The sequence below is a fragment of the Poecilia reticulata genome, linkage group LG18, assembly GCF_000633615.1.
Source record: "Poecilia reticulata strain Guanapo linkage group LG18, Guppy_female_1.0+MT, whole genome shotgun sequence".
Lineage (NCBI taxonomy): Eukaryota > Metazoa > Chordata > Actinopteri > Cyprinodontiformes > Poeciliidae > Poecilia > Poecilia reticulata.
The window spans coordinates 10,339,226-10,358,372 of NC_024348.1; the positions used below are offsets into that span (position 1 = coordinate 10,339,226).

At 43.4% G+C, this 19,147-nt stretch overlaps 1 protein-coding gene across 1 annotated transcript in view; it reads right to left on the bottom strand.

The window, feature by feature from the left end:
* LOC103480483 (insulin receptor substrate 1-B) overlaps nucleotides 1–19,147 on the bottom strand; it is a 57,013-nt gene that overhangs the window by 23,700 nt on the left and 14,166 nt on the right. The window contains exons 2-3 of the mRNA XM_008435440.2: nucleotides 16,278–16,579; nucleotides 12,942–16,107 (exon numbers count right to left, since the gene is read on the bottom strand). Of these exons, the coding sequence (XP_008433662.1) occupies nucleotides 12,942–16,107; nucleotides 16,278–16,579 (3,468 nt within the window). The remainder of the gene's footprint in view (nucleotides 1–12,941; nucleotides 16,108–16,277; nucleotides 16,580–19,147) is intronic.

Here is a 19,147-nt window from a genome sequence, read left to right on the forward strand (position 1 = left end):
CACACACACACACACACACACACACACACACACACACACAGAGAGAGATCATGCCTGAAGCATGAGAGGAAGCAAGGAGGTGGTGATGGTGACAAACACCTGAGGCAGCAGAGAGAGGAGTTTGATGGGAAGAAAAAGAAGAAGTAAATGCTGAGAGGGGGCACAATGAGGGAGGGACACAAATAAGAATGAGTGTGTGTGAAAAGAGGAAAAAACTCCCTCCTTCTCCTCTTCGTCCTCCTCCTCCTCCCCGCAACCCCTCAGTGCACTCAGTAACCCCGGCGGGTCGGTGGGTGGCAACTCCGTTCTTTAAGGCAGGGCCCGACTCACTCGGAGCCCAGCATACATCCCATACCACGGCGCACAATCGCTGCTCTGTAGCCAGGATCACTCTCACACACACGGAGCTGGAACTTCGCCCGGAAAGCGCACGCGGATACACAGCGTGGGTGCACACGCACACACACCTCTAATGTAGCAGTTTTCATGTGTCGATTTGCTATTTTTTATTATTTTTTTGCCATAAAAACTCCTGAACTCTGATAGCTTGAGTTATTATTAAAGAGTGCATTGCAAACATGCTACCTGTTGAACTTTTACAACTTTCACATTTCTTTTCATTGGATCTTATGGGATAGACCAACACAAACTGCAAAGTAAAAGAAAAAAAACACTTTTTTATTTATTTAGATATAATCTCAAGTATGGCCTTTATTTTTATTTAAAGACTTTACTCTGACACCTCTTAATAAAATAGAGACCCCCAATTAAAGTAGATATATTGCAGATAAGTGAACGACTTTTCGATATCCAATGATATTCTAAACAAATCACAAACTCTGGTTTACATGATCAACGACATGTAACTCAATTCAGCTTTGACTTTAAGTTTCAGTTAGAGCTGAGAATCACTGTAAGTAAAGAAATAAAGTATTTTTCCTATTTTCTTTTCCGATTATTTTAATTTATTATGAGAATTCCTAAAAACTCATAAGAACTTGTGTAGATTTGCAAAGAAAAGAATCTAACTGTTTACCAGTCAACTAATTTTGAAACAATTGAGTTTAGTTTGGAAACCTAAAAAAAAATCGATTATTGGAGCCTCGAGTGCGACGATCAAGGAACATAGAATTTTAAAATCAGAGTTTGGGTCAATCTATCTGGAACATCTGAGCTGTGAAACTGGATTTTGGAGCAAAGCAGTGACTCTAACCACAATGGAGTTGTTTAGATATAAGCATCAAAGAGAATGGCCCAGTCAAAGTTCAGACTTAAATCCAATTGAGAATCTCCAGCAGAACCCTCTTATTGTACCTACGCTCTAAATTGTCTTTTTTTATCTCATAAAACCAAATTAAAATACATTAAAACATTGTGTTTATATCATTTCAAATGAAAATCTTTTGATATAAAAAAAAACCTGCTTTTGTTTCTTCTTTCTTTCGCTGCTGAGAGAATATTTAACCGCTCGTTTCAAACAAAGTTTTAAATTATTTGAACAATGGCCACTTGCACTTCTAAAAATAAAGTCTTACTTCATAAAAAAAAAAAACCTGACCTGTTTGAACATCATCCAACATGTCAGGTTGATAAAACAAAGTCATGTTCAAATAAAAATAAAATAAAATAAAAAGTCGTTCCTGAGACCAGGATCTGTTCTGTTGGGTCCAGTAATCTGAAAAATGTAAATCTGGTTCTATTAATCATCCATGTTTTCATTTTTGCACAAAAGCGGTGCTCACACGCCCGAGTGGAAAATCCTTGGAATATGATTGCAAGAGAGAGGGAGAAAAGGGGAAAGTCTGGATTTAGAATAAAAGAAGAGGGCAAACAAAAAGTCTGCAAGGGGAGAAATGAAAGGGCAGGAAGAGCAGAGAGGAGAGGGGGGCAGCGGAGGGGCAGATGGGTTTTGTGGAAGACAGAATCGGCGAAACAGTTCGGACAAAAGAGAAAATAGGTGTGTGTGTGAATGAAACAGAGGTAGGGTGGTGAAATCTATCCATTAGCTGAAACGCTTTTGGCCGATTCCCGCTTCCTGGAAGGTGGTCCAGACGATCCGTTTGTGGGGGGGGGGGGGGGGTTTCCCCCACCAAAGAACTTGTGATTTATGTGTTGTCATGCAAGCGAGTAAACCAAACAAACCCAAGTCGTGTTGTTGAAGCTAAAACACTTTGAAGTTAAAGAAGGACAGACAGAAACAGAAAAAGTAAGAACGAAAGAGTACAGGTGTGGTTGGCAATCAGACACATCCAGTGACCAGTTCAAAGCAAGAAGATCTCACTCTCACACACACACACACACACACACACACACACACACACACACACACACACACACACACACACACACACACGCGCGCAAACACACTTCGGTCAGTCCAGCGGCGCCTCCCGGACTGGCCGAGCTGCCAACACAATTCACTCCCCTGCATGCGAGTGCATGCGTGCCAACTGCATGTGAATAAGGCACTAGTCAGTCAAAACATGACTGGAGTACTGAACCATTAGTCGAGGTTTTACTACCTAATTACCATGTGGATGGCCGGGCAGTTCACCAGCGCAACACAAAAACACGTACACACCAAAAACAAAAAGGGCCGCAGTCGACTTCCTGTGAAAGAGCCTTTCCACTGGCAGCTCAATTGAAAGAAGTGCTTCTTTTTTTTTCTTTTGGTTTTTGCCGGACGAGGGAAATTAGGAGAATTACTGAAAATTAGCTGCTCTGGTTCTGATTTATCGGATCTGAAAATACAAATCTCGTCTATTTTTGAGGAGCTATATATATATATATATATATACACACGCCCAAAGGAGTGCGGAGGAGCGCTCCTGGGGGAAGTCACCACCCAGCGATCAAAGGCTGACAAAACATTAGACGAGAGCAAAAAGCCTGAGGAGGGATTTTATGGGAACAAAGATAAAAAATTTTTAAAAAGTACAAAAAATGCTCTGGGTCAATTCGCCCGTTGGTGCTTCACCGATAACGCCGGGCTGTTTGTGTGTTCGTTTGTTCCTTCAACAATGCAAAGCCTTCAGCTGAGGTTTTTAATTACACCCACAAATCAGACCACATTTTCATGACATGGCTGTTAAGGATTTTTTAAGCCTTTTTAATAGGATACCACAAAAAGGGCTTGTTCGAACTAAGTTTTCTCCGCCTGAGAGAAGCATAAAGTAAAGCTGCCCCTCCCCGACCTGTTGCTGGGCCACTTGTCAGTGCCACCTATCACTCCTGTTAAGGTAACGTCTAATAGAAGCAGGTATTTGTTGTATATGTAAGTTTATGTACCAAAATCTGAATTTTTCAATTCTAAATGACTAAAAGTCAAAGTCAGATAGTTTTGCTTAATTATTTAAATACTAACAGACACAGAGTTATGACTTCACCCACTCTCTACTTAATGTTCAGTGAAGGCCACCAATGTCAGAAAATGTTGCAAAACTTTATTAACTTTGTCTATTTCCAAAATATATTTAAACAGGACACATAAAATCAGAAAACAATTTCTATGTGGAGCATTTGAACGTCTGCCATAACAGAGAGAAAAAAATTTATCTGGTTTCTGGATTTTATCTTTTTCAATTTTGCAGTATTTAATGAGGCTCAGCTTCACCTGGATAATTGGTTAATAAAGTAAACTCACAGATTAATATATATATTTTTTTACAAATTACTATTTACAAATGAAATGTACACTTTTTTTTTTCATCTCCGAAATATTCGCCGTCTCCGTCCTTCTTCCTTCTCTCACTCCGCACTCTACTGCTGTTCTGGTTCACAGTTTGGTCACATCTCGTTTAGACTATTGTAATTCTCTACTTTTTGGTCTGCCACAGAAAACTCTGCATAAATTACAATTGGTTCAAAATTCAGCTGCTCGTATCATTACACAGACCCCTTTAATTCATCACATCACACCTATTTTACAACAGCTCCATTGGCTTCCAATCACATATCGCATCAACTATAAAATACTTCTTCTAACTTTTAAAGTAATTCACAACCTCACACCTTCATATCTCTCGGACCTCCTTCACATTGCCACACCCACCCGCTCCCTCAGATCCTCTTCTTCTGTCCATCTCACCGTCCCCCCTSCTCGTCTTGTCACTATGGGGAGCAGAGCATTCAGCCGCTCTGCTCCCAAACTCTGGAACTCACTTCCTCCTGACCTCCGGAACATCGAGTCTTTGCAATATTTTAAGTCCAAACTCAAAACCCATCTGTTTGAACTAGCATATAGCCTTTAATTATCTTTGTACTGACTTATAAATCTTGTTTGTGTTTTTATGTTTTTTATTACCGGTATGTATTTTATAATTTGCTTGTTTTTATGTCAAGGTGACCTTGGATGTCCAGAAAGGCGCCTACAAATAAAATGTATTATTATTATTATTATTATTGTTATTATTATTATTAAATGATTAAAAAAAACAAACAAAGGAAATCCGTTCTAGTCCAACAACTTCCTTCGCACTACATCATCGAATAGAGTTTTGGAACAATCCCGTCATCTGTGATCTGTGACTTCAGAGGGAGTTCATACAACAGGTCGAGGTCTTCGGGAGGAAATTAACCGAAAGCAAAGTGAGTTGATGATCTCAACTCCCAAAGATGGAGGGAAAAAAAACAAAAAAACACACACACAAGGTTTCATCACCGGTTTTCACGAAGGCAACAAGGATTCGCGTCAAACAGTTTCTGTGGAGTCAAATATTTTCTTTCCTTTATATTTTTGATGTGGAAGCGAGTCAATAAGAGCCAACGCAGGACTGACGCAGACTGACTTCATTTTCTTTCTGATCCTCCAATCAGCAGGATGAGTCAGGTTAGTGAGCAGAAAGGTGCATGAAGCGACCACACACTACAGATTCAGACTCTATTCATCACGCAGAGCCAAATGCCTCTGTTTCTTCCGCTGCATCAGAATCAGAGCACTGTTAATCTGAAGCTGAAAAGACAAAACCTAAAAAATAAAGCTGTACAATAAGCTGAAAATACTGATACAACTGGCATCGAGGTAAACAATTATTATTTTTTTTACAAAACTGTTCCTTCTCTTTATCGTTCATGTTTAAATTCCTTTTAACAAGATGCCAGAGAAAGAGGCAGCGGTTTTTCTCAATCTGTTTGAATCATAGAGTGCCGGAGCCCCTCCCACACTAGTTGCTGCAGACTACCAAGTTTCCACCTGTTGCTCAATTACAAACATACTAATTCTATTTAGAAATAATTTCTGGTCACAAAAACTCAGCCAAAGTGTGGAAGTTAAAGGAGAACCGTCTTAAGATGACGCTGCTGCTTCAGATCACCGGCCGGTAAGCCGGAGAAGCGGGTTTGTTCAGCAGCCGATCGCAGGTTCAATCAGAGCCAACAGATTTAGGAGCTAAAAATAGTTGACAGCGCTAAAAAGAAGGGCTGGCCCCCCCTTGCAGACTTCTTTTGTTCCAGATTTCTTGTCACGCTCAAAGGGTTTTGGTTCTGTTTCACTAGCTTGATCCAGACCTGATAAACTGACAAAGTGAAACTCTTTGGATGAGTATCCTGCTTTATCTGGTGCAAAATAGTGCGGCATTCGACAACTCAAACACGGTGGCGGTGGTGTGAAGGCCTGGGACTAATTTCATTTAACTTACGGAATCACTGATTCTGCTTTCTAGCTCAAACTCTTAAGGGGAATTTCCAGCTGTCAGGCTTGCATGATGCAGTAGAACAAAGATCTAAACCCCACCAGCTAGTCCAACAGCTAAAAATACATAGATGAAGGTTTTAGAGTGGTCTAGTCAAAGTCTGGACCTATCTGTGGCATGACCTTAAACACGACTCTCATGCTTAGGCGACTCAACCCCATCTAGACTTGAACTGGAGCTCGGCAATGCATCAAAAACACATGATCGATGCCAACAGATAATATTCAATCAATAATTTCACTGAACCTCAATCCAGAACCGCACGGCATTCTGGGAGATGTTGGGAAAGGACAGACTTTAGCCTCTCAACCTCTCATGGCCAGCTAAGCAAGTTTGTGGCATAAACTAACTCACTCACTCTTTGGTTACCTAGCAACAACCTGTTGAGCAACAGCTGTCTAAAGGTTTCCCCACTGTGCCTCATAGCTACTTACAAATAAAAAGAGTGAAAGGAAAAAATGAGAACAGCAGCTCAAGAAGAAATTATGGATGAAACTTGAAAGGCCACACACCACCAGTTTGAAAGTATTTCAGTTATTTAAAACTAATCAATAATTATCAATATCGACTGATATGAAACCCTTACGTCGTGGTATGTTTTTCAGCCATATGGTAGCTTGAACTAAAAGACAGCAGTTTTGAAACGTCTGTATTTGACTGCGTTTTTATGGTGAAATGATGCATATTTTGCCATATTTTGAAGGGATAAAAAAGAAAGAATAAAGGGAAATTGATGAAATTGCACAGATTCGTATTGTATAATAGTTTACAGCTGCTGTGTAGTTGTACTGTTGAACTCCGGATGCTGAATTCACCGTGTCACACAGACCTTTGCATATTTACAACAGTGCTGGACATCGGCCCGATCATCCGTCACAGAGCCGTCTGTGTGCGCGTTTCGGTCTCAGCCCAGATTACCCCTCCATCCCTCGGATTTCCCTAATCAGACCGAGTCAGAAGACCAAGACGAGACGATGATGTGATCACACGCTCTGCGCCAGGAGCCTTCGAGCGCTCCAGCATATACAGGTACAGCGTGCGGACGAACACACAGCCTTCAAGGCCTCCCAAAAAAAAACCCAAACAGCGGGTAGCTGTTCCTGAGGGTGGAGTTAGTACGTCACTTTCTTGAGCAGACCACCCAAACAAATCGAGACCGGACTTCAGAGAAGGACGCATCCTTGACTTCAACAAAAACATGCTCCAGCTCCCTCAAATGGATTGTTGGCAGATTTGCTCGGTGAAATTGTCCCACAGACATCTAAATACATGTGTGAGGAATAAAACAAAGATAAACACAGGAATATGGAGTTTGTTGGGCCTGGCAGCCGTCCCCATGCAAACACATCGCTTTATTTTTGCTTCACTCTGTCTGGGTAAATCCAGTTGTGTAACGCCGTAATTGGGCTAATGAACGAAGGTTGAGTTTGCAGCAAATTTCCATTTTAATATGACTTACATAATCATAAGACGGTGGGACTGAGCCACCCAGACTATACAATCAATTATACCCCCCCCAAAAAAAAAGACAACCAGAAAAAGAAGAACGTTTGAAGGATGAATTAGTAGTTATGTAAAGTCTACGCTAAATAAACACAAGCATCTAAATATCTAAATTAAGTTGCATGAAGCTCTTCGGGATTCAGACTTCTACCAACCCTGGATTTAGCCACCACGTGTTCAGTCCTGCTGTTTCTGCTGCACATCTGTATGCACTTACACTCTGCATTAATGTGAGTGGCGCTGTGAGTCACTGTGCTGAGAGAGGCATTCTGCCTTCAGCACGAAGCAAGACGTCCCAGCACATAAACAACCACATGTACACGTAAACATATATGTATGTAGATATATATATATATACACACACATTGCCCTGAGCCTAACCCTGTTTGGGAGGAGGAAGGGGTCACATCCAATCCTCGAGCTTGTGTTTTACGTAACACTACTAGCGCTGTCAGTCTAAACTAGCATCGGCGTGGATTACACACCCTGCCAGACGGGTCTGTCGCACACAGGCAGACTGCTTTCTGCAGAGTAAGAGCGCACTTAATGGGCTGTTCGTCACGGCACTGCAAAGCACAAATGTGTTCAGCCGATTATCATTTCACTTTTAAGTGGCTACATGAAGACATAATGATTAAATACAGGATTGCCACTTAAAATTTCAAACGTTTTTTTACACTCAAGTCTCGAAGTTTGTGTCAGATTTAAGTCCGTGAAGTAAGTGATCTGAGGAGGTGTATGGCATCTAGTTTGCCTAGTAGCACTGCTGTAGATTAAAAAAAAAGAAAAAAAGTCAAGTGTTTTGTTCTCAAATCAACAGGAACAATTAACACGTTTCATTCTTTTCAGGGCACTTCATTCAACACATAGACAAACTGCTAGGAGTTATTTATTTAGCCTGCAAAGAGGACGTAAAGTTCATGAAAATGAGCAGGTTTTTTTTTATAAGAAAAAAAAAAAAAAATCACCCATGAGAAATTAGAAATCAAAAAAGTAGCAGATGGGTGCCTGACCAAAGCTCTTGAAACCAACTGCTGTTGTAATTAATATCTGTGATTTTGCTCAGGGGCCACAATTTGCTAAACCCAATTCATAAAAACAACATTTGTGCATGACTTTCAAGCTGTATTAATGGTTTAAAGAAACTTTTTATTTTACACTCCGTTGGTTTCTGCAGCTGTTCTCTGCACACATATTTAGTGACTAAACACGAGTCACTAAATATTAGTGACTAGCTAAATTAATGAAGCATGAGAACTCTTCCTATAGCTTTTGTTCAAATACCATTAACTGCATTAAAAAAAGTTGTGAACAAACTGTCAGGGAAACACATGAAAACAGAAAGCTACTGGAGTTTTCCCAACACAAAATGCATTTATTTTAACAAAATGATCGTGACTCAAACCCTGATCTGGAAATCTCTAGACAACTCAATAAATTACCTGGAAATAAAATGAGTACTTAATGCTTTTTTTCGAGGGGGTTTCCCCACAATAAAGCAGCTCAGTATTTCCTGTGGCTGGGAATAAATATTCCTGGCTTAAAACGTTTGCCTCAAAGTTAAATATCTCTCTAGAGCAGGCATCAATTAGAATGAAACAGTTCACTACATTATCTTAACCATGAGGTTCCTTTTACACATTACATAACCGGCATCTAATAGGACCATTTCTGGCACACGACCCATGTTTAATTTTAGCCTTTGGCCCCCTCGGTGTTCGCCCCTGGGACATGCACACAGTCATTACCTATACTGGCTTATGGCTGCTGGAGGAAGAAAAATTCCCCTGTAATTACAAGCAATCGTAAAAACACACCCATACTGTACATTTTTGGGGGTAAAAGCTGTGTCTCGACGCTGCTGATTGCTAAAGGATGAGAGCTCAGTTTGACTTGTAAAACAGCAGTAATAGGATGGTTATAAATGCTGTGTGGAAGCAGAGGAGGCCGAGTTGTATAATGGTAAAAAAAAAAAAAAAACGTTGAATAGAGAGAGCGTCAAAAACAGGGGAGGGGAGGAATTCCAAAAATCCATCAGCCCAGATGTCAGCCGAGGACAAACCGTGTGACGGACGAACAAAGGGAAGCAGCACAGATCCAAAAACAAAAAAATGAAGATGGACGCAGAGAGAGGAAAACAACATTTGAAAGGGGGAAAATTATAGGCTGCTGAGGAGAAGTGTCTCAGGAGAGGCCACTGGTCTTGGGACTTGTCGCTTTTGAGGACTGCCAGCGTGCCGGAGCAAACACACGCAAACAAAAGGATCATTTATTGGCAGAGGGACGAGGGGGATGCTGGACGCAGAGGATGATAGCAGGGGGGGAAACACTGTACAGAAGTATTCGAGAGCAGCGTGAGTGAAACACTGGCCCCATCTCAACATTCACAGCCAACGTGTAACACCTCCCTACCCCCCCCCCACACCTCCCTACCCCCCCATGCTGCCCCGTGACACTCCCGGCCGCTGAACGGCCCCACCGTGGGACCCAGCAACCATTTTTATTTCAAAACACCCCATGCTTTCACCAACGTAGCCATCATTTGGCAATAAATCCAACACATTGTTGCACGGAAGCGGGCTACTGATTGCTCATTTCCATCCGAGAAATCTATAAAAACCAACCGTCAAGTTCGGTTTCCCTGCACGCGCACACACACGCACACACACACACACACACACACACACACACACACACACACACACACACACACACACACACACACACACACACACACACACACACACACACACACACACACAAACCACAACAACCCCCGTATGAATATCTTGCTAATGCCTTAAATTCCTCATTAAATCCATCTGTGGAGCCGAGCTATGAAATGTTTACCACTAAACTCCCGAGCAGTTTAATTCCAACGCAGCTTACAGTGCAAATCATGAGAAGGCAAGCGGAGCTACTTCAGCAACAAGACAGAAGCCACAGTTTGGAAGGTTACCGAGTGTTTCACTGACGCATATAAATCCAAATATCCACTTACAGTCTCTGCTATCTGCTTTAGCTGCAAGCATTTATTTCTTAGAAAGTACCCATCATTTGGTGCAGACAGCGGTTCAAAGAGAATGCTTCTCCGATGACGAGATGTCTCGTGGAGACTTAGCTTAGTCATTGTTTAGCTGGGGTGGTCCTTCAAAGGCTGGAAAAATGCGCCTTACGGTAAGAATGGATGTAAACAGGGAAAAATAAAAGAAAGTAGACGTAGGAAATGAAAACATAAATGTCATTGATTGCTGCAATAACCATACTCTTTTCAACCACTTCCTTTGATTATTCCCATTGTTGTTTTTTTCTTGACAAAAAAAAAAGATGCCAGAAAGTCTTTACTTTTTCCATATTTCTTTGCTGCAAACTTATTCCAAGACAGATGTGACTATTTTACATTTTAGAAAAATTTCAATTTAAATTAAATGTAAAGATTTAAACAAAATAACAGGTGAATGACCATCCAGACTTACTGCGGTGACGCACAAAATTGAGCAGGACCCATTTCCTTGTTCGTCCTTGAAATACTTCTGCAGCCTAATTGAAATCCACCTCTCCCAGGTTCATCTAATTAGGCATTATCTTGTCGATGTAAGGCCTCACACAGTCAGTGCATAAAGCAGATAACAGTGAAGTCAAAGGAACTGTCTGAAGATCTCAGTGACCAGATTGTGTCAAAGTATAAATCTGAGGAAAGACACAAAGCAATTCTAGCAGCGTGAAGTGTCCTGAAAAATACTGAGGTCTCCATTGTTTGAGACTGGAAGCAGATTGGAGCTTCCTGAAAAAGCACCAGACCAGACCAAGCAAAATCCTCTGGTACATCCATCCATTTTCTTTACACCCTTGTCCCTTAGTGGGGTCAAGAGGGTTGCTGGTGCCTCTCCAGCTAACGTTCCGGGTGAGAGGAGGGGTCACCCTGGACAGGTCGCCAGTCTGTCACAGGGCAACACAGAGACAAACAACCATGCACACACACATTCACACCTAGGGACAATTTGGAGAGGCCAATTAACCGTCATGTTTTTGGACTGTGGGAGGAAACCGGAGTACCCAGAGAAAACCCACACATGCACAGGGAGAACATGCAAACTCCACGCAGAAAGACTGGGGCCGGGAATCGAACCCAGAACCTTCTTGCTGCAAGGCAACAGCTCTACCAACTGCACCACTGTGCAGCCCTCCTCTGGTACAATAATACCAAAACAAACCACTTCATAGATCTTCTACACCTAATCCTATCAGTTCTGGGGTGATATGGTTAGGGGGGTTACACAACATACATGAAGCATGGTGGTGTTAGCATCATGCTGTGGGGAGGTTGTTTGCCGCAAACTAGTCTGGGTAGACGGTGGGTTGGCATCAGCTAAATATAGGAATCTTTTTCAAGAGAACCTGCTCCACTGCGCACTAGACTTCAGACCAATTTACATTTAGAAAATGGCCAAGATAAGAAAGGAGTGGCTATATGAGGAGTATGTGAAAGTCTTTGAGTGGCCCAGTCAAAGTCTGCACTTAAATCCAATTAAACATCACCGGAAAAACCTAAAAATCATCGGCCATTAACGCCATTTATCCAACCTAACAGAGGTTTGCGGAGAGAAATTGTAGATGACAGCCAAAAACAGCTACACCAAGGCAGTAGAGAGAAACCCAAGATAACTTGGGATGCTCCAAGAAAACACCAAGTCATGGCTGTGAAACTTTATAAAACCTTTTTTTTTTTACATGGTTTTGGCAATAAAACATCTGTACGTATTTCTGAAAAAAAAAAAAAAAGCTTGTATCTTATTATTGGGCCCTATTTGTAGCTCAAATTGTGTAAAACAAAACGTGAAAGTGAATGTTTTCTGATGTTTCACCGTAATACAAATATGATTTTCAAAGCACAACATTTGTCCTTCCCGATGCTCTGGGCTTACAGTGAGGGGTTTCATATAGACAAGTCAATTAAAACTAGGGTCAGTCGAACTGAATTTGGAAGCGCAGTGCTTCAATAGGAAGACTGATGAGAACATTTTTAATCAGTTATGTATTTAGTGTTTTGCCATTTGTCTTTTTAGAGAACGGATTTTATGGTGCATAGGTTATTTAAATGGTTTGTGCTATGTGTTCACTAACTGGGCAGAACTTTCCTATTGGGACAATAATGCATCTGTTCTATAAGGCTGAATGGTTCGCTTTGCTACAACTTGCGCGTATGGTAGATTTGCTTGACCGTTTCTACTCTTAAAAAAGAAAAAAAAAAAAAACGCACAAAGGCTCAACCGGAGCAGAATAATTCCTCTCATATATAAGCAGCAAATGATGATTAAAGATGAATACCAACAGGAAAACTTAAAAAGATGTCACAATTCATTATTACACAACACTGGAGAAATAAAACTGATAAAGATCTCCAGAACATAGATTTTTTTGTATTGTTTTTATGACTGGACTATCTGGCCTACCCTAATTAAATCCTGTACAAGCAGAAGGTTAAGGCCCTTAAAGGGAATCAATACTGGAGGAGCCAAACTAGGTTTGATATGCAGGTATATTGACAGTCTTAGAGTAAGACAGTTGTCTGTATTTAAATTTTTTGGCCAGTTATGGTTTAATTGCAGGCATTGGTCAAAGACACTGGATTATCTTCAGAACATATTCTTTTCACTTTCAATCTTATAAAAAGCAAAGGCAGCTGCAAAGGGTTAAGGTTGAAATTAGAAATGTGAAAACTATTCCAGTAAGTGTTAAAATTCCTACCTGTTCCCTCTTTGTTCCCGTTCTGATGTGTCCGTAGCTCCTCGGATTTGTAGAAGTCGATGCTGGCGTATGTGTTGAGGCTTGAACTGCTGCTCCCTCCAGCTGTTGCCCCCATTCCCCCAACCACGGAGCCCGACCCAAGAACAGAGAACAGCCGAGATTGGGGCTGGCCTCCTGTGGCGCCTTCCAGGCCAGTGTGGGGACTCTCTTTGTTGACCAAGTCCAAGTCTATGTAGTTGAGACCCTGCTCCGTGGATAATGTCTGATTGTTTGCGGGAAGTGACTGCTGTGCAGGGAGTGGAAATTGAGTTGGAGGATCAGTGACGGCACCGTTCCCCCACAACATGCTCTCAAAGCCGAGGCGGCGGGCGACGGCCTGGGTGTGCTCTGGAAAGAGGGAGGCAGTAGAAGAAGAAGTAGAAGCAGAGGTGGACAGGGAGGGTGTGGCCACAAAGGTTTCTGAGCAGTGGCGCCTGCGTCCTTGGGGATCAGCACGGATTACTTTAGCACCCTGGTCTGGGTTCAGTCCTGATTTGCCTAGAGGGAAGTCTAGACCCCGAGAGAGCACTGAAACAGAAGGATCAGTTCTTGTAGGAGAGGGGACTTTTGGGGAGACCCTTGGCGATGACCGAGGGGCAGTGTTGTTGTTCAAGCTGAAAGCCATCTCTGTGTAGTCTCCACAGGATGTAGGAGACTCTGTCTCAGTCACTGAGGGAACACTGTCTCTGCTTTTCCTAAGAGGTGGCTCAGCAACTTCAACAGTCCCTTGGCACAGACTAGCAGTACCTTCCGTACAGGTTTTAGGGGCATGAGCAAGAACTGGGGGTGTGGGAGGGGTGTGGAAAGGTGGAAAAACTAACTGGGTATTGGAATGGGGTGAAGGGGATGGTGAAGGACCGAGGTCCATGTTGACGTACTCTGATGGAGTTGGTGGAGAGACAGGGGCAGAGGGACTATGAGACAGGGGAATGAAGGTTTCTAGAGATGGAGTTGGTCTGTTTTGAGAATGCTGGTGACTTGAGCCATGATTCAGCAATGATCCATGTCTCAGGCCTCTACCTCGCCCAACTCCTACACCAGACCGGCTGCACTGCTCCCCTTTAAATTCAATGCTCACATACTCTCCAGGGCTCTTAGGTTCTGGGGGTAAGGGGTTCTCACGGACCCTAGGAAGAGTGTTGGCCTTAGATACATCTACAAATAGGCTTACTGGTCTGCTTCTAAAGTGGCTACCTTGCTTTGTTAACCCACCAGAGCTCCGCCTCTGAGCAATCTTGCTCACCTCTTTGGGCTGAGAACCAGTTGTCACATTACCCAGAGCCTGGTTAGTCCTGTCATCGTTATCTCCAAGACTCTCACTGCTAGCTGAGCTGGAGGAGTATGAGGACGAAGAGAGTGACTGGTGCCGTCCAGTCCCTGAACTGCCTGCTGGCTGCTCTAGATGCCCCCCTGAGTTTTTGCCGCCACCTCTCCCTCTGCTACAGTTCCCATTGGGGCGTCTACCTCGTCCGGGCCCGTCGTCAAAAAGCCCAGAAGTGGGATTATGTTTGTACGATCTGGGAAGGGAATAATAGGAATACACCATCTTTGGGGGCGGCTGTTGCAAACTGGTTTCCAAATGGCAGGTGTGCTCATTTTGAGGTGGACTGCCATTTACAGAAGGTGCACTAATGGGAGACATGTTCATGTAGTCGCTACCAGCTCTGCTATCGGCACTGCCAACCCAAGCGCCTTCAGAGAGGCTTCCACGCTGGTCAGGGGAGCAACTGCTGTTGGGTGACATTATCATATAGCCGTCAGACACTGGCAGGGGACGAATCTGCTGCGGGGGAGACACGCTATTGTTGGGGGTCATGGCCATGTAGTCATCAGCAGGTTTGGAATCTGATTCTGGAACAGAGACAGTCATTGTCTGACATGAGGAAACAGGCGGCTGGGTGACTCCTGGTAGCATGGACATGTACCCATTGTCCACACCTGCAACTATTCCTGGACCACCATCAGTTTTTAACTCTCCTGCTACATCCAAGTACCCTCCTCCCCCTACACAAGAGCCTATGGTTGATTCCCTTTGAATAGATGAGCAGGTAGATGCAAAGGACTCCCGACTGGTGCTCCTTGACATAATGGCATAATCAGCTGAATCTTCATCCGTAGGTTCCTCAGCTCTGCGCTGGTGTGGGGCCAGTCTTTCCAGGGCCATAGGAGGCAAGGATGCACGCTTGCTCAGAAGCCTGCGTTCAGCCTCACATTCACGGCTAGAAGATCGACGCAATACTCTCCTGGTCTGGGGCAGTGAGCCATTAGTTGGTGTTCCTGGTACAGGTTGGGAGCTGGATATCATGTTGCCTTGATTACTGTTGCTGACACCACCACTGCTCCCACCTCGTTGACCCATTAGGATGTAGTTCGCTCCATCCTCGCCAAGGCACTGGCTGCCAGTGCTGCTGACAGAGCTTCCTGGCAGGCTCGGAGAGGGTAGAACCGCGTGATCTCCAGGACTGGAACCATACTCATCTGAGGAGCCGTAATCACTGGGTGAGCACGAGACTGAGGTATGATGAGAGGCTACACGAGTATAAGCACCAGACCCTGGGACAGCACCAGCAGATGTGATGCCTCCAAACTCAGATCCGTGCCCAGAGCTGGACGACAGACTTGGGGCCGGTGATGGGGCCGGAGTTGAAATGGAACGCATCAACCCAAAAGGAGTTTTAGCAGCTGTGGTTGGGACTGAGCGGGCTGACTTTGACCTGAGGATCGGGGTGGTAGAGCAGGAGCCATTGGTAGAAGGACTTGTGTTTACACTGTGGAGCGGATTGGATCCTGCTATCCCATCTTCACTTTTCCCTCCATCGCTGGCAGTGCGGGACCTCGGGAAGCTGTGCCGAGGCGTGGGAGAGGCACTGGAACTGCCTAACGGAGCTCCCACATTAGCACCTAAGGTAGGCTCAGTTCGGGGACGGCGGAGGAAGCCCACCTGGCTTGGAGGGGGATTGGGATGGTGGCGCCGAGAAGGAACACTGATAGGATTGGAAGCTGTGGCGCCTCCTCCAGGACCAGAGTTTGACTGAGACTTTGTGCGCTGGCGAAACTCCTCACTCAGGGCTTTCATGGCCTCCAGCAAGGTTTCATGCATGTTCTGGGCCACCACAGAATCATCGACCTGGAACACAACACATAAAAGTCAACGGATTAAACCCTAAAAAATCACATAGTGCTTGAGCTTGAATGCAGTTTCTAGTGTTGCTCACTGGTTCTTTAGAGCTGTGCAACTGGAGAATGTTAAAACCCAACACACACACACACACACACTACTCCAAGTCACACGCTCACCTGCATCCAAAACTCGCCGGGGCCCGTCACAGCAGAGCGTCCCACCTCGACAAAGAAAAAGTTTTCCGAATGTCCGCAACGCCTGACGTTCATCAGCTGCAGCACCACAGCGGCTGCGTCGGAGTTCAGCTTCACAAAGTTTACCGTCTTGTCGGTAAGGCAGAGGCGATAGATGCCCACCAGGTTCTTGGCCTGACCCAGGCCTTTAGGCCACACCTTCACCTGCCAAACTTCTTTGAACGCAGGTCCTGGATTTGGCGCGCCATAGTCCCCTGAACTCGCACTGTCGTTAGGATTTTTACCTTCAAAGACAGAAAAGACATTTGAAGGTTACAAGAGAGAAAAATAAAACACACCAAAGAAGAAAATCAAGGAGTGAGTTTGACTTTCATGCACATATTATAATTTACCAGATGTAGCCACCACTATTTATCTGTTGGTGGAAGGCAAGGGACTTTTTTTATGAGTGCCATGCTTATGCTGGGGCTTTGAAATAGATTTTAAATCAGATCTTGAGCACAAAGTCAGCATGTATCAGCTTGTGAGACCGCCTCAGAGTACCTGCAGGCCTCAGATCTGAGGTCCTATTTGTCAAGCATACTGGCATCTCAAGAGCCTCACACCCACAACCGGTATGGAAAAGCCAAACAGTCAACAATTGAAGCGCTGCACTAAAACGATGACTGCGAGAGAAAAGCCGCAATTATGGAAAAATCTTCGGCAAACCGTCATGGAAAATGCTTAAGTAAACCTCCTTTGAAACTAAAGCAAACTGATGATGCGCTAAAATAAAAGCTTCTCTGTGAAACTGTTCGCATCTGAGGGAACAGCTTTCCACAGGGATGCAGAAATGCAGAAAGTCCGCTCTGTGTCTTCAACTTGCTTTGTTCAAAATGTTTATTTAACAAAGGTTAAGGACTTGGTTAGCTACTTTTTTTTTTATTTGCATGCATATTTTGGGTTTAAAGTCCCTGTATTGTTCAGATTATTGAGGCTCAGCATGTGATGTTTATCCTCTAAAAAGTACCTTCGCTCTGTCATGACATGGGACTCGTGAAGAACAGGGTTTATGTTTAGGCTCAATTACTTCCACCCACAAAAGACAAAACATCTGTCTTTTAGCAAGTATTTTAGCATTAAAAAAAAACAAAAAAAAAAAAAACATGTGACTCATGTTTTGGGTGGACTAGGTAACTCCCTAACTAAATATCTTTAAACATGACCACTATCCTTCAGTGTCCCACATTTCCAGGTTCATTATGTTCCCAGACTGAACACATGTCTGAACATGATATCCTTCTACCGGGCAGGATAAATCAATGTCAAAACCACAGCAGAAAAACTTCTAGAAAAACTTTGAGAACCTGTCTCATTAGTCTGGTATTGACAGGAAAAGTGTTTTTTTGACAGCTGAACGAGTAAAGATTCATATAAAGTCATGATGTAAAGAAAGTCGTCTGCCTCTGCGGTTAATTTGTTGTAGATTAATTTTGGGTCCGCTGTACTGTGCATCAGTTTGTTGTTGTTTAAAGACGAATGAACGTTGGTACTGATGTCCTTTTTTAACATCAGTGTTGGTTCAATAAGTTAAACTGGGCCGATAATAACTGATGTTTCCATGTTGGTGCCGTTTGTGTGTTTTAGGAGAGGACTGGCCATGTCAAATTTGTTCTGACATATGACGGTCAGAGTGATGTGACCCAGGACGGTGGGAGAGTGTAACTGAACAAGAGAAGCAGAGTAAGTGGTGTGGTCACTTTTACACATCCAGAACAACAGTATTAATATCAGCCATCGATTTCAGCCCATATCAGTGCATCCCAAGTCTAGACTTTAACTTGGCCAATGCAACACTTTGATGATACTTATTTTTCATTTTCATAAAATTTTTTCTGACCTACTTCTACAAGGCTTCAGTTGTCAGCTGGCCTTCGATCATTGGACCATAATTGGAGTTTATGGTCCAATTTGTGTCTTCAAATTGTCTGGGTCCTGTTGCTGGGAAACAAGCCCAAATCATCTCTTCTTTCATATCTTACAAGCCATGCTTATTTTCTTTCAAATTGCTCTGTCATGAACTTTAAATTGCTAACTGAGACCTGTAGAGTCTCACATGCAGCTCCTGCCTCCAAAAGCTGGACATTGTCACACAACAACAGTGTCTTCAGTCAGAGGCCTTGTCAGATTTGCTGCGACACTGACCACTAACAGAGATCCTTCCTGCCCACTGCATCACCGTCCACAATGACTCTTTGAATCTGCTCGGATTTGTGTTATGGCAACATTTTATTTAATTTTGGGATAAATAAAGTATTTGAGTTGAAAGGTTTTTGAGCAGCAAACTCCTGCACAGGATACATTTAATCCAGAAACACCACATAATTTTTTCAAGTTATGACGCTAGAACCCCTCTAATTGAAAGAGGATGTACTTTAGCAACGGAGTAATAATTTATCCTAATCAGAAAGTAGTTTGACCACAGCATAACAAATCCACGCTTCTGTGTCTGGATGTGCGAGCTTCTGCTTTCCTGCTGCAAATTTTGCAATGACTACCATATGGAGACAAGGGACTCCGCGTATACTGTGGTCGCCCTGTTAGACGAGCTTCTGTCATGACGAATATTTTGCCAAAATCCCAATATGCACACCCCCAAAAAACTTGCAACAATAAAAGTGACAGGCCTGAAGCGTCCCGCTATGTCTTCTTTCAGTTTGCCCCCGCAAAAATGGAAGATCGCACGATAGGAACTCGAAACAGACCGAGAATAAATGTTTTGTTGAAAGCCAGAGAGACTGGGGATTGGTGTGTGTGTGTGTGTGTGTGTGTGTGTGTGTGTGTGTGTGTGTGTGTGTGTGTGTGTGTGTGTG